This window comes from Mauremys reevesii, linkage group 1 (genome assembly GCF_016161935.1).
Source record: "Mauremys reevesii isolate NIE-2019 linkage group 1, ASM1616193v1, whole genome shotgun sequence".
Lineage (NCBI taxonomy): Eukaryota > Metazoa > Chordata > Testudines > Geoemydidae > Mauremys > Mauremys reevesii.
The window spans coordinates 65869483-65885853 of record NC_052623.1 but is presented as its reverse complement, the minus strand read 5'-3'; the positions used below and the strand labels follow the sequence as shown (position 1 = coordinate 65885853).

At 45.9% G+C, this 16371-nt stretch overlaps 1 protein-coding gene across 11 annotated transcripts in view; it reads left to right on the top strand.

The window, feature by feature from the left end:
- LACC1 (laccase domain containing 1) overlaps positions 1-16371 on the top strand; it is a 44660-nt gene that overhangs the window by 24454 nt on the left and 3835 nt on the right. Inside the window, exons 1-5 of one of the 11 annotated variants that reach the window (XM_039521052.1) lie at positions 7277-7723; positions 9107-9253; positions 11884-12508; positions 15335-15516; positions 16093-16258. In XM_039521052.1, the coding sequence (XP_039376986.1) occupies positions 11935-12508; positions 15335-15516; positions 16093-16258 (922 nt within the window). In that variant the 5' untranslated portion in view covers positions 7277-7723; positions 9107-9253; positions 11884-11934. Of the gene's footprint in view, positions 1-2250; positions 2344-2808; positions 3016-7276; positions 7777-9106; positions 9254-9730; positions 10079-10131; positions 10391-11883; positions 12509-15334; positions 15517-16092; positions 16259-16371 lie in introns of those variants that run through there. The other 10 variants (XM_039521059.1, XM_039521057.1, XM_039521056.1 and 7 more) reach the window with 10 other exon arrangements.

The following is a 16371-nucleotide window of genomic DNA, read 5'->3' as shown; positions in this document are numbered from 1 at the left end:
TTGAACCGGTATTTTTAATTACCCCACTAGTGTCCTTGAGGAGTGGAGTGCAGTGGAGAGGGAGGGACCTGGGCCCGCCCTCTTCTCCAGGTCCCAACCCAGGGGCCCTGAGGTTAGTGATGAACCACTTGAACTGGTGGTTCCTTCCCTTGGGCTACTTCCCTCTCCTGCCCTTCAGCTTGTGGAGGGGCTTCTTGCCTTCCTTCTACACAAGCCAGGTGCCCCTTACCTAGGGTTTTTGGACTTCTCAGCCCATCGCAGCACTCTTCCAAACTTTCCATTTGTCTCTCTTCAAAACTGTTCTCTGCTTCAACTCTTTCAAACCGCTCTCTGCTCCAACCAAACCTTCCTGCTCCAACACCCACACTGTCTGACTGAAGCAGAGGGTTTATATCATGTGACTGACTGCTGGTGCTCTAATTGGCTTCAGGTGCTCTAGTTAATCTATAGCAAACCTTCCTCCCCTTGCAGGGAATAAGGCTCCCTGCTAACACTCTCCTGCTGCCCTCTGGCCATGCTGTATCACAATACCTTGTATTGCCGGCTACAAAAGTGCCATGTGAACGTCTGTTCTCACTTTCAGGTGCCATTGTAAATAAGAAGCGGGCACCATTATCTCCCGTAAATGTAAACAAAATTATTTCTCTTAGCAATTGGCTGTACAAGAAGTAGGATTGAGTGGACTTGTAGGCTCTAAAATTTTACATTGTTTTGTTTTTGAGTGCAGTTATGTAACAAAAAAAAATCTACATTTGTAAGGTGCGCTTTCACGATAAAGAGATTGTACTACAGTACTTGTATGCAGTGAATTCAAAAATATTATTTGTTTATCATTTTCATAGTGCAAATATTTATAATAAACATAATATAAAGTGAGCTCTGTACACTTGTACACTTTGTATTCTGCATTGTAATTGAAATTAATATGTTTTAAAATGTAGAAAAACATCCAACATATTTAATAAATTTCAGTTGGTATTCTATTGTTTAACTGTGTGATTAAAACTGTGATTAATCACGATTAATTTTTTTGAGTTAATCACGTAACTTAACTGTGATTAAGTGACAGGCCTAATTAAATTGCTTATTTACCCCTTTATCCCTTCTTCAGGTAAAACAAAAAAACTGAAAAAAAGACACAGTAATGAAACAATAATAGAGAACACAATGTGTTTGTCAGATTGACTTCATTTACAACCATTTACCTGAAGCCTATTGATATTGTTTGTATCACTTCAAATAAAGGTTAATTAAATACAGAAAATCACTGTAGAGTCAAGTAAACTGGCTAAATGCTCTGGAAAAAAAATGTTCACAAAAGGGGCACATATTAAGGATATCTTCAGTACTAAACTGCAGTCACCAGCACATAATTTAGCCATGAACTGGGTCTGTGGGGAATATTGGACATGAGCAGCTGCTTTTCCCCATACAGTTTTGGCCTCGTGGAGATCTGCTGTGTATGGACAATGTAGCCATAGCTCAATTAGGAGAGCCACTGAGGAGTACTCCATTTTCCAGCATTTTTGTCCACAATAGAAAAATGTAGAGATTTTCCTTTCAGATGATTTCTCTATACCATTTTGAGTTAAGGGAGGGACAGGGATAATGATCAAATACATTTCAATTTATTTTAAATCAGGAAAACAACTATGCCTGCTTCTTTAGGTGAAACTGAATACTAGTGGGACTCCTGAACCCTTGGCCTGTCTACATTCTTAATTCACCCTCTATTCTATTCAACATTACTTTGGCAGCTGCAATTTCTGTGGACGACGTATCTGTGGCATAAATAAATAGTCTTGAAATTATGGGAGCAGTCCTAATATTACCACACAGGATGGTATTATGAGTCACGATAATATTTTATGTTTTGCTTAAAGCCCAAGCTTCTGAAGTAATATTATTGTGTCAGAATCTAAGTTATCATTTTTTAAAGAGTAAATTTCTGGCCCTGGTGCTTGCAGAGAAAACAAAAACCTTAAAGCCTCAAGAATCAGAAGGAAAATAAAAAGGCCCCCACATTTATTATTTTTGAAAGAAAAGCTCATGATATTTAAGACAATCATTTAATTTTTTGAGGCCTGATTCATGACTTTTAAAAAAAATATTTTTAATCCTTAGGGTTGGCTGTTCTGCAGCCCTGAGAAATTCCCCTGATGAAAACCTGAGGTTAAACAGATCTGCTCCATAGTGTGTGGGAGTCACATTCCCTCTGTGCGGCCTTTGCTCCCTGGCGGCTATGTGCAGGGGAGATGTGACATGTGTGTTTTGGGCCTTTTACAGCCAGGGGGCTGCCCATAGGAGTTGACTCAGGATTAATTCTAATACAGAAGTCATCCAGTAAGTGGCTAAGCATCAGTTAGTATTGCCCTCAGAGGCAGTGCTCGCCCACAGAGGGCCCTAAGCAGGAATATTCCCCCACACACATACTAATAATTAATAGGGGGCCCTCTTGAGCTGCTTGGGGCCCTAGGCAATCGCTCAGTCTGTTTATGCCTAGCGCTGGCTCTGATGGCCCTGGAGAAAGGTTTTGTGAGAGCCCCTCTGAGGGGAGGAGTGTGCCAGGAAACCGGGGTGTGGTGTATGAATTAGAGCCAACGGGTGTGCCCCCTCCCATTCCACCAGGCAGTGGGGAGGGGGCTAGAGGTTGTGGCATTAAAAAGAAACCTGCAAACAAAGAAAAGGGAGTGTGTGTGTGTGGCGGGGTCACCTGCAGTGCCACAACCAACCCCTGTGCACCTTGGGGTGAGGGGGGAAGCAAAGGAAACTGCTGCGGTCCCCGCCTCAGTGTCACACAGCCCCAGAGCAGGGCCTGCTGCTGCCTGCTCCCTCAGGGCAGGAAACCTGTGGTGGCTCGCCCCTGCCAGGGTTAGGGAGCGTCTCTAAAGAGGGGCGAAATGAGAGAGAAGAATCGACAAAGCTGAAGGGAGCGTCTAAGCAGGAGAGAGCCGGCAGGGAGACAAGGAGGTAAAGGGGAAATGCAGTATTGCCAACTTCAGGAGATCAAAAATGGTGAGTTGGACCCTCCAAAATCTTGGGATTGGCCCAAAAAATCATAACAATTTTTAAAAAATGATATGTTTTTTAGGCCAGTCTCTTGATTTTTGAAAACAAACAAACAAAAAACCACCTGGCCTGTCCCCAGGGTATGTGCATGTGACAATTAGTGTTGCCCACTCTTCCACGTGTACCGGATAAGGTTATTCTGGCCCCTGCTGCAGGTGCTCTCACCCCCACATCTGCCCATATTCTGCTCAGCAATTAATCCTGTCCTCCAGACCCCCATCAGTTCAGTCCCCCAGCCCGATCATCACCACCCCATCAGTTCAATGCCCCTACACTATCGACCCCCACTGCCCTCAGTTTACCCTCCCAGAACTCACCACATATGCTCAGAACCCACCATCAATACAGCCCCTCTACCCATCAGTCCCCACCCTCCTCACTTCAGCCCCCTCAGGAAACTCCCAGGCCAGGGATCGGCAACCTTTGGCTTGTGGCTTGCCAGGGTAAGCATCCTGTGGGCTGCAGGGCCAGTGCAAGGAAGTTTCGCGCCCTTGGCGAAACATCCACCTTGCACCACCACCCCCGATAACCCCACCTACCGCCCCCCCCCGTGGCAGCTAACTACGCCCACCCGCCCCTCCCATGAGGAGCCCCACCCCACAGCAGCTAACCCCATCCACCGTGGCAGCTAACCCTCCCCCCACCCGGGGAGCCCCCCCTTGCAGCAGCTACTCCCCACTTGAGAATCCCCTCCACAGCAACTAACCCGGCCTGGGGAGCCCCCCCCCCGTGGAAGCTAACTTCGCCCCCCTCCACGGCAGCTAACACCACCCCACTACGCGGTAGCTAACACCACCCGGGGAGCCCCCCGTGGAAGCTAACTCCGCCCGCTGCGGCAGCTAACCCTGCCTGGGGAGCCCTCCCCAGCTCTCCTCCGCTGAGCACGCCGGCACTGCTCTAATTCTCCTTCCCTCCCAGGCTTGCGGCACCGATTGGAGGAGACTTAGAGCGGGGGCTGTGTGCTCAGCAGAGGAAGCAGAGTGGAGGTGATCTGGGGCAGGGAGCGGTTCCCCTCTGCGCCCCCCCCCCACCCCCGTTACTGCGGGTGGCCCTCCCCACTCACCCCCTCCACCCCAGCTCACCTCCACTCCACCTCCTCGCCTGAGCAGGCTTTTAGGCGCCCTCAACCACTAGGCGCCCTAGGCGACCACCTAGTTTGCCTAAATGGTTGCACCAGCCCTGGCAGGCTGGGCTGGTTTGTTTACCTGCTGCGTCCGCAGGTTTGGCCGATTGCAGCTCCCACTGGCTGCAGTTCACCATCCCAGGCCAATGGGGGCTGCGGGAAGTGGCGGCCAGCACATCCCTCGGTCCATGCTGCTGCCCGCAGCCCTCATTGGCCTGGGATGGTGAACCGCGGCCAGTGGGAGCCGCGATCAGCCTAACCTGCGGACGTGGCAGGTAAACAAACCAGCCTGGCCCTCCAGGGTGCTTACCATGTGCCACGTGTCAAAGGTTGCCAAAGGTTGCCGATCCCTGCCCCAGGCCATAATTCAACCCTCCCAGCCTCATCTCTGCTCCTCTTAGGGTTCTTCACTCTCCCCAGGCCTGGGGGGCTGCGGTAAAGTCCCCTCTCCCACTTCCCTGGCTGACAGCAGGGAGCCCCCGCTGCCCAGGGCTTACAGCAATTTTAAAGTAAATTAAGCCTCACTCATGATTGAACTCTCAAATATCAGAATTTGGGGAAAAAATCCTGACATTTGAGAGTTCTGTCGCGAGATCATGAGTGGGACTTAATTTTACTTAGTGCGTCTCTCGTGATAAATTCGCGAGAGGTGGCGTGTCTGGATGTGCTGGCAAACAAGGAAGGAAAGTGGAAGGGAAAACCATATAAAAGAAGTGTCAGCAAATGACGAAAAGGGTTGTGTAAGAATTAAAACAAAAGGGAGTGCAGGGGTGGAGAAGAGAGGACAAAATAAAGAGAGTAAGCAACTTATCAAGGCAGAAAGATATGAACAGCTACAGGACTCCTCTGCAAGCCCTAATTTAGGGGTGGGGCTGAGATTCCTGGCTGTGCAGTCAGGCCCATCAAGAGACATGTGGGGCCCAGTACATCTTGTTCACTGGGGCCCCACCCTCTCCCTATTCATTCTATTTACGTAACAGTGTTGGGGGTCACCCTGAGCTCAGGACCCTGGCACAATTGTCTGCCTCTCGTCTCACCAGCACTGCACAGTGACCTGTGCCTTAGGAGGCTGCTGTAATTTAAGGTACGTCTGCACTTTGAGCGGGACGTGTAAATTCCATCTTAAGGAGACAGATCAGCGGAAGCTCAGTCAGCGCTTGCCCACTAAAAACAGGATAGCTGCAGCAGCAGAAGGGGCTAGCCACCCCAGGTATGCACGAGTATCTTGGATGGGATTGTACTCAGGATGGATAGCCCCTGCTCCTTTACAGTCTAATTTTAGTACTATAGATCGATCAGAGCTAGTGAGGGCATGCTTCCTTAAGCTGGACATTACATTTTCAGCTTGAAATGTAGCAATACCCTTAGGGTAAGTCTACACTACCCGCCCGGGTCGGCGGGTAGCGTTCGACTTCTCGGAGTTCGACATATCGTGTCTCATCTAGACGCAATATGTCGAACTCCGAACGCGCTCCCGTCGACTCCGGAACTCCACCACCGTGAACAGCGGTGGCGGAGTCGACGGGGGAGCCGCGGACTTCGATCCCGCGGCGTCTGGATGGGTGAGTAGTTCAAACTAAGGTAGTTCGAGTTCAGCTACGCTATTCGCGTAGCTGAACTTGCGTACCTTAGTTCGACCCCACCCCACCCCCCAATGTAGACCAGGCCTTAGAAAAGTTAGGCCAGGGCTTTGTAAGTTACCCAGTGGGCTTTTCCAACCCCCAAAACACCCCAGGCTCAGCTGGGCATAAAGGTGTATTAAAACCACCTTAGCTCACCCCCATCTGCTACCCCACCCCATGGGCTGTAAGTTTTGTGCTACATCTCCTAGCCTGAATCCTCACTGTAAAGAGGGCAAGTTACCTGTCAGAGTGAAAGCAGCACCTGGGCCCTGGCCTAAGCCCCCAGCTGTGCCATCTAGCCGAGGTTTAAAGCACCACTAAACTTGTGTGAGGGGGTTTTGTGTGTGGATGGGAGTGGGATTAGGGGCAACATCTGAGTAAGAGCACAAGTTAACTCTGCAGTGAAGACATACATAGAAGGACAGACTCTCACCCTGATTTTCTAGAAACTTGTGTAAAATGTGGGTTATGGGGAATGTTTTTGTTTCCGTTTTCTAACATGAAGGTGTATCCATTTCTAATTTTAAATTTCTTATTAATTAGGCTTTCACATTTCCAGTAATAAGAAAAATGATTTTTTTTGCAATTCAAAAAATGGAAAAGGTCATGCTTTTGTCATTGCAACCCTCAAATGTGAAGATTTATATCCCTACAATTTTTATCCTACTTAATTTAACTGATGGTATCATTATCTGTATAAATGTGGGGGTTTTTTTAAATCATGCTAAGCTCTTTGTTTCCATGTTGCCTTGTGGTAACAAGTTCCTTAGCTTAACTAATTCATTGTGTTAAAATGTGATTTTTTTTTAATCAGTTTTAAAATTTGATGGCATTCATTGTAAATTGCTGAGAACATCAGTTTCATTGGCTTCTCCTTGTTCTCTGGTTATGAAAGAGGTTAAATAGGAGGACCTGATTTTCCTTCCCAACACCATTCATTATTTTACTCAATAATACTATGTCCCTTGTTACTCTTCTCCTCTTCAGACTAAACACAATATTTCAGGTGGTGAGGTAATATCAATTAATATCATGTCACTATAATATTTTTGGCATTATTTTGTATTCCAGTCTTTTTATTTCTTAACATTTTGTTTGCCTCTTTTGCTGCACTCTCACCAGCTGTTATCGTGGTGTCTTCTACTTTTATCATAGTTTTATTTTCTGTACTTTTCTTCGGGTACCATACACAATCCAATTGTTGGCTGCAAAATCGCTGGAAATGGTTTATTCTTGTGGCCATGCTAATGTACCAGTGAAGTTAAAAATTTCTGAAGGGCTCACAGGAATTATTGGCTCCTATGAAAATGAAAAAGCACTTCCTGTTTTTAGTGACGCCTTTTAAAAATATTTCACGTGTTTCCGTGCATCTAAGGCAGATCCTTCCTTATCTCTGTTCCTGTAGCCCCTTCTCTCTTTCGGTAATTTTGAGTTAACTTTCTGTGGCTGTTCTCTTCTTGATTTACTGCCAAACCTCTCCGCAGAGCAGGGAGTTACGCAATAGCAGAGAGAACGCCTTTATTTTTCTATGCTGCCTTTCCCCCTACTTCGTGTATTTATTTTCTTATTTTGGGCTCCAGGCATTTCTGAGGCTATGTAAAGCTGCATATACATGAACAGATCACTCGCAGATGCACATATCATTACAACGAGTTGCTTGCTGCCCAGAACTGGTATGGCAGGGTTAACACTGCTTCCTGGTTTTGTATTACCCTAAGAATTAATCATGTTAGTGCCTTTGAGTATCCTTTGGGATTTCCGGTGTACAGTGATAGTAGCAACTCAGGGCCTCAGGCAGAGAAAAGGCGGGTTTCCCCCACTCACGTCTCACCTGGAAGGGAATTTCCATCTTGCACAAATCTACTGCAGGACTTACAATTATGCAGATATATAAGGCTCATAACAGTATGTGAGTATTTTGTATGATCTCTCTTGGGAGCTGTAAAAGGATTGTCCACCTCTGTAAGTAAATATGTGTACCTATGTCTTTGAGCTTATATTTATTTATGGAAACTGGATGTACTTCGTATTTTGTAACTGTAAATGCTAACTTCTGTCTCTTTTATACACATAAATATTCCTAAGTTAAGAGTGGTTTCTACATTTCCATGGCTTTCCGCTTGTTGATATATAGTGATTTATTAAAAGTGTTGTGTGGAACTATAAACACCCTCCGTATTTTTTCTGGAGTTGATGCATGTCTTCACTTAGTAACCTAACATAAGATGTTAATGCTTTCTGGCTTTTTTATCTCTTTTCAAAACTGCACATACCTCTTTACATTTCAAAAAATAAAATAAGAGTGATAGATAAGCTCCAAAGGAGGTCAATATAGGGAAAGTGGCAGTCTTTGCTAGTCCAACACTGGGAATATATTCAGTTTATTTTCATTTTCAGATTTCAGTTTAATTTTTTGGTAAATTTTTGTCATGATATTTTTCTATTCTGACCTGGCTTTTTTCTACCACTTGTGTTTTTTCATTTAATGTTTTTTTTTCTCTCTCTCTCTTCTTTTTCTTTTTCTAGCTGTCCGCACCACTCTTTTCCCTCTTTGATCCTCCCCTCCTGTCATTTTATCCTTCCTTTCTTTTCTTTGGACAGGGTCTGTGGCATGGGTTCTGCTTATCATCCAGCTTTGTGTACTGAGTGTTTCAGAGGGTGTGCAGAAGAAGAGAGTGAATTTGCAGGTTTGGTCTTCAAACCTGCATGAATTTACAGACCTTCACTGTGCACTGCAATGAACTGCTCTCTAATAAATCTTTTCTGATGAAGGAATTGGCAGTTGCACATTCTATGGAGCATTAGGATTTTCAAACTTTAACAACCATGATACATTATAGAGAACCTAACATACTGCTTTGCTTGTCACACAATGGGCTGTATAGCAGTACCCAGTGTTTTGTGAATATCTCAAGAAGCAGTCATCAAATTCCACTCTAATGTAAACAAAATGTTGTATTTGCAATAAAAATAATGCCAGTGCAACACCATTGTTTTCAATGGAGCTATATGATGCAAAACTGGCCAAATGCACTAGCAAATCAGCTTCATTATGTGCATTTGTGCACAGCCTCATACTTGCCCTAGTGGATTTCTTTCTGTACACGCACATCTTAATGATTGTGCTGGTAGATATTTCTCCTTCAACAGGCATCCTCCCTCCTTCATTTCAGGGGTGGTGTTTTCTTTAGGAAGGAGGGAAGATGTGGGAGTCAGTGACCCCTGCTTGCCCTCCCCATCTCATATGTATGAGGTAAGAGGGAGTTGCAGTTTCCTGTCTTGTCCCAGACAGGTTTCCTTTTGTGGGGTATGATGTTGCCTATAATTCAACTGGGATCTTCTGATAGGCAAACAGGCCAGGCACCCTCCACTGGGAGCAGCAGGGCAAGGAAGGTGCCTACTGCAACTGCCACCTTATTATTGCCGCTTGTAACTTAAGGTACGTTCTGAGTTCTCTGGTGACAGCTGTTGGGTCTGTGGCCTTGACCTACCTCATGCATTTTCATTAGCAAGCAGATTTCCCTAGTAGGTGTCATCAGTTGTATGTAATAATACTCCAAGGGAGATTGAGAGTCATAAATCCCTTGACAGACACTGTCACCAGCTGTCAGGTTTTGATCATGAGTCCAAGCGTATTTCAAGTAGACCAGTCAAGTCCTCTGCGTTTGATAGCACAAATGAAATATTTTATGTATTCTGTACACAAAGAGAAAACGGGCACTTTTAGTCAGGATGACTTTAAATTCCGTTTGAGGGAAACAATAATAAGAAAGGAACAAACTGTAAGTCCCCATGAGAGACAGAATGAGTACAGATTGTTTCTCTGTAACACCCTGTGACGATTTGGGGAATCTGTCTACATACAATTATGAATCCTGTTTGAGATTATGAACTCTGTATGTATCTTTACCAAACTGCACACTTCATTTTGATTGTAAGGCTAGTCTGGCTTCTCTGTTGTGTTTTACTTCCATTTTGGGATGAAATTCCAAGAGGTGATGACACAGGGCTAGCAATGGAAGATTAGTCTTCTATTCAAATGGGAAAAACCTGGAAAAAATAAGGTGGCCAAACCAAGAAAACCCGGTTCTGCCAGGAAGCCTAGTATTCAGGCAACAGATCACCAGGTGGTGGACTTTGAACATCTGACAAGGTCACATGACAGAGGAAACTGCAACTTTATAAAAAGGAACTCTCGATAGCCATTTTAGAAAGAGGGGGAAGAGACCAGAAGGAGAAAGCAATGCTGTGCAGGAACAGAAGGGTGAGGATCTGGAAGAGTTGATCAGCAGGGCCAGCGGCCCTGGACATGATTCCATCCCCTCCCCAAAGCGTGCCCTGTCCCCGCTCCTCCCCCTCCCTCCCAGCACCTCCTGCACACTGCTGAACAGCTCTTCCCCGTATGCAGGAGGCACTGGGAGGGAGGGAGGGAAGGAGGAGGAGGTGTTGATCAGTGGTGCCCGTAGCCCCCCTTGAGCACCCTTGCAGACCCACAGGGATCTGGGGATCCCAGTTTGAGAAACACTGCCCTAGAGGTCTCTGACCTAAGCCCTAAGAGTGCTGGAGACAGGGAAGGGTATGTACATATTTTATTGTTTTATCTGGATATTAGATCGCTTGGGCCACCTAAAGCAGGGGTTCTCAAACTGGGGGTTGGGACCACTCGGGGTTGCGAGGGTTTTACACGGGGGGTCACGAGCTGTCAGCCTCCACCTCAAACCCCGCTTTGCATCCAGCTTTTATAATGGTGTTAACTATATAAAAACATGTTTTTAATTTATAAGGGGGGTTGCACTCAGAGGCTTGCTATGTGGGAAGGGGTCACCAGTACAAAAGTTTGAGAATCACTGTCCTAAAGTAAAGAGTCAATGTTTTAGAATCCCTTTTGCAAAGTCTGTGCAGTATGTGCTTCAACTATCACGTGTTCCTGGAAAGGTAGCTGTAAACCAGAGTGTCCACAGTGTTGGAGATCTGGAAATGGGTGTGCTTAAGCAACAGGGGCTCAGGACAGGTCTTGGGGATCTAGGGCAGCTGGCCTGTGAGGTCCCATTTCCATGAAGCGCTAATAGGCAGAGAGCCTGTGCCTAAGAATTGTGCCAGAGAGGTGAAGGAAAGAGCAGTGTTGGAGCCTACTCAGATCAAGGGAAGCTTTAGAGTACACAAATCCAGCACGGTGGGATCCAAATACAGCAACTTGATAAGTATTCAGTTGGAGGAGTTCCACTAGGACTATGACACACCAGCTTTGAAAAAGGTGACAATGAAATCCAGGAATGTTCTTCATTTGTCATGTGGATTTGGAGCCAGGTTTCAATGTCCTCCAGAGCAGGGTTCTCAACCTTTTTCTTTCTGACACCCTTCTCCCCTCCCTCACCTCCCAAATGTTATAAAAACTCCACGGCCCGCCTGTGTCACAATAACTAGTTTTTTGCATATAAAAGCCAGGGCCGGTGTTAGGGAGTAGCAAGCAGGGCAATTGCCTGAGTTCCCATGCCACAGGGGCCCCTGCAAAGCTACATTGCTCAGGTTTCAGCTTCAGCTCCGTATGGCAGGGCTGAGGGTCCTGCGCTTCAGCCCCATGTGGCAGGGCTTCAGCCTTCTGCCCTGTGCCCCAGCAAGTCTAATGCTGGCCCTTCTTGATGGACCCCCTGAAACCTGCTCCTGGTCCCCCCGGGGGCCCTGAATCCCTGGCTGAGAACCACTGTTCCAGAGCATACAGTTAACAAAGAGGCACCAACTGCTTCATGAAGCTGTACCTCAAGTTCACCTTAGAAGCTGTATTTGGGAGGAAAGGAGCCCAGGTCATTAAAATGCATTTGTGAAAGCCAGATTATATTGTGGGCCATACTTCTAACATCTCAGATCTGGAGAAAGTCAAAAAGAATGCAGTAGGGGCATTTAAACACAAGCAGAACAATTCCCTTCTGTTTTAGTTTCCTTTTGCTCTGAACACTGGATGCAATGGAAAATATATTTGAAATTACATTACTTTTCAGTATGTTAAACAACAAATAATAAGTTGTAACTTTGCTTATTTAGACTAATAATGTTCTCCTTTTTTTTTGGAAGGCATTTTATTCAATATCTGGTACCTTTAGGACTCCTTAAATCAACTGGAAGATGGCAGAAGCAGTACTGATTGATCTGTTCAGTCTACAAATGAACTCACAAACTAATGGCATTCAGAAGTTATTATGTAGCACACTAGAAAGGATTGAAAAACACTTCTCTGCCAGTGCTCCATTTGTTTACATAATGTGCTACCAAACTCCGAGAAGCGAAAGGAGCAGTGAACAAGATTCGTTACTTAAAGTAATCAGCAGTTTTCAGATTCTGAAGAAAGGAATTGAGGTTGTCTGCAAGACAAGTACAGCTGCTGCCTTGTACACCATTAAACAAAAACTAGATGAAAAGGATTTAAGCATCATTAAAATCATTTTACCAGTACAAAGGAAAGCCTTAATGGAAGTGTTTATAGACCACTTATTCACTGCTGTTTACCAGTTTCAGTTTGAGGATTTTGGGGTGGATTGTGAAGGAAACAACCTCCAACAAATAGCTGAACCTCAGAGTGACATACAAACACTTCCTGCCCATGAGATGGAACTCATCAGGAGTGAGATTCAAACATACTTGGAAAGTCTGCCAGACCTGAAAGGGAAGCTTACCATTCTAAAATCTTCCTTGATCCCAGGTAAACTGGAAAACAGATTTTATGGATTTTTAAACCTATTTCATTCAGTTTTCAGTTTACAGATTCTTCTACTTCAGGGGTTAGCAACATGAGGTCCTAGGGGTGAATTTTTCATCCCCAAAATCTCTCTCTGCTGCTGTGATATCCCTATAGCCAGCCAGGGGAGAAGTCCCCAGTGCAGACATCAGATAAGATAGCCATAGATTGTCCTATGCAGCCCGCCCGTGTAAGTCCAGGCACAGAGAGTAGAGAAGGGGCCTAAAGGGGTGGGCCTGTAGCACTCTGGGGATTCTGAGTGGCACTGCTGAATAACTTAGTCCCACAGGATGCCTAAATCACACTGGAGCAGTCCAAAATTGGGAAGAAGCAAATGTGGTTTAAAGAATGGCACAACATAGGGTAAGATTCTATGTGTTCAGTGTTAGTGCTGACGCAGAAAACAGAGACACCATCTCAGCTGATGGGGACAGTAGCAATGGTTCTTATGGGGAAGAAACAAAAAGCAAACACCTGTCTGAGTGGAGCCATAGAGCACAATGCTCCCCTTAATCTAACTGCTTTCCATCCCAGCGCTTGTGGGCTCTAAGCAGCCAAACGAGGGCTGTGTCTTGTGTTGAAGTTCTGGGTAGGAAGCAGTGGGCAAGGGGTTCCCTGTATCCAGGGCCGGCTCCAGGCACCAGCCCAGCAAGCAGGTGCTTGGGGCGGCCAACTGAGAGGGGCGGCACCTCCGGCTCTTCAGCGGCGGGTCCCTCACTCCTTCTGGGAGCGAAGGACCAGCCACTGAATTGCTGCCGAAGACTGAACCGGTGGTGGTAGTGCCACAGATTGCGATCGTGGCTTTTTTTTTTTCTTTTTTTCTTTTTGCTGCTTGGGGCGGCAAAAATCCTGGAGCCGGCCCTGCCTGTATCCTGCTCTGCCGGCACTCACACCTTACATTTAATTAAATCTTTGGATATTATTTTTTCCTGCACTGTTGGAGGGGGGCAGCTCACGGTTTAGATAAAAACAACCTTCTTCATATTCCAGCTACTTGAAATGACACTCCCCAAGTCAAAGAACTGAATTGTTGGAAGATCTCTATCTGGCTATATCCTGTATCTGTTCGGATGTTAAGATAACAAATATGGACTGCTGAAACTGTCTTCAAAAACACACCCACTACATGCCTTAGCCAGTCAGAAAATCAGTTATACCTTACAGTAGTTATTCAAAGACTTGTTACCTCATTTTTCTTTATGTACATTATTCCCAGCTTGAGAAAAGGGATTTTTCAACTTGAGTTTTCCTGGAATTCTTCCTTCAGGGGGCAGGAGATTATAGCACAGCATCCCTTGTGGCAGAGGAGGTAGAGGATTTGGTTGCAGAGAATGCACAGGGAATTCTTTATTCAGGGTGCCTGGTCTCTCACTCTGTCAGTCACGTGTACGCACACACACACTTTGTAATTCTCCTTAGCTACCTAGGTCACAGATACAAACCCAGTCTTCACCTAAAACTTAGGCTGACTTAGCTATATCACTCACGGGTGCAAAAAATTCACTCCTGTGGGGGACGTAAGTAAGCCGACCTAAGCCCTGATATTGGCACTGCTAGGTTGATGGAAGAATTCTTCTGTTGACCTAGCTAGCACCTCTTGAGGGAGTGGATTAACTAAAACGATGGAAAAACTCCTTGTGTCACCACAGCACATCTGCAGCACCACTGATATGTCGCTCTGGTGTCTGTAGAGTAGACATAGCCACAGTCCAGTGGCACAGATAGAAGTGGAAATTTGGGTGGGCCCCAACTTTCTGGTGGATGGGCAATGACAGACTGTGCTAGATCAGCTTCTCCCCGAACACTACACCCTCTTCCTAGCCCTGGTGTCCCCAGACATAGGACTTCACCTGCCAAGCTGGTAACGTGCATGGGGCGGCTCAGAAAATGTCAAGGCAGAGCTGCTGGAGTGTAGCTTTCTGAAGGGTGGGCACATAGCTCCATCCTGGATTTCAGGTGCCCGAGTGATGCTCTGGGCTGCTGTGGCAGCACTAAACCCCTGCTCTGATTTGGGTGGACCTGGATGCTAAATTTGTGGACCGTGGCCCACCCAAGCCACCCGTGGCCACGCCCCTGCCACAGCCTCTGCTGCACATTGTCACCACACGTGTCCATCTAAGTCCTGGCTTGGATGAAGCAATCATAGAATGGATTTTTATTACAGCACAAGGAGTGGGTCTCCCTGCACATATCCACCTAGCAGAAGATTGGTTCTCCCTCAGCCTGCAGTTCCTTAGAGATCTCCAGTGGAGGGAAGCGCCATTTGCCCCAAAATCCCTTGCCACTGCCCTGCTGCTCAGCTCCCCACCCAGGCTTCTGTGGTTCCTAGACAGTATTTCACCTGTTGGAGCTGTGTGCTAGGGACCCCTCCACTGCAGGTGCTCCCAGAAGTATCTTCAGAGGAGGAGTTGCTAGAGGCTTGGACACCAGTAATTTGCTTGGGTTTACCCTGGAAGTTGGGAGAGGGTAATATTAGATCTAGCAGAGAGCCTGCTGACTCACATCCCTTGACCTGGAGCTCTGTGGAGTTCAGGGATAATGTGATCACAGGGAACATGCCCCTGTCCTAGCTCTTACTCACTCCACGCTTTACCCTGGCAAGAGTCACAGTTTTTCTCACTTACTCTCCAGAAGGAGAAGGGAGCATGGGATCCTTGTTTTTAAATGTCATCATTAAATAAGGATCAGCCATCCAACAATCTGACTGGCTGATACCCCTTCCATTTGGCAGAACCTGGTATAATTTTCAGGTTTCTCATTTGTTTCAAACAAATTCTCTCTCTTCACCAGGTCACATCTTCCTACATGGGTTCACCACAAGGACAGGTGGGATCTCTTATATACCAACGCTCAGCTCCTTCAACCTCTTCAGCAGTTCCAAGCGGAGAGATCCAAAGGCTGTGGTTAAAGAAAACCTGCGCAGGTTAGCTAATGCTGCAGGTTTTGACCCCGAGACATTTCACAGTGTGAAGGTATGTTATCAGATAGTGGTGGACTCCTATATTAACTAATCAGAGCTTGCTTTGTGTAGCAGTGAATGTTTTGGTTTTTTAACTATGCATTAGTCTTCTCTTTCCTAGCAAGAGATTATAAGTGGTAGGACAACTTTTTAAGACAGTTATTGTGGCAATTTATCATGATGAAACTGTCATCATGGCTGTCAACACACTTGGTGCTATATAGAGAGGCAGACTCAGTCCCGCTCCCAAGAAGTTTGTTCTAATAGATCATACAGTTAGTTCAGTGACATAATACCATATATGACCAGATAAAGATCCAAAATCAAAGTGGTGCAGATATCTTTTTTTTTTTTAAATCATTTCTTTCTTAGGCGGATGGGTTGCACACCAGATGTGTGTTTTAAGAAGGGATCTGAAGGCAAAGACAGTGGTTGTTTGTCGAACAAGAAGAGGGATGGAGTTCTAAACATAAGGGTTGGCCTGAAGAGGGTGTGAACAAGAGAGCTGGAGAAAGGGCATTCAGCAAAGTATGAATTAATTTTTTTTCACTGCCTTATAACTGTGCTTCATCTGTCTTTGTACTGACAGGTCAATCATGCCAGTGATGTTTGGATTATGGGAAAGCCCCAGCCTGACAGCTATGATGGAATAGTAACAAATCAGAAAGATGTTACAATAGCAGCTCCCGGCGCTGACTGCATACCTGTGCTTTTTGCTGATCCTGTCAAAAAAGCATGTGGAGCTGCTCATTCTGGTAAGGGCATGTAGTATTCAGTTCACATAATCAAAGTAATATAATACTAGGCAAGTACTGGGAATGGATCCCTTGAATAGTAAACAGCATTAATAATCAAGTAGTAAGGCTGG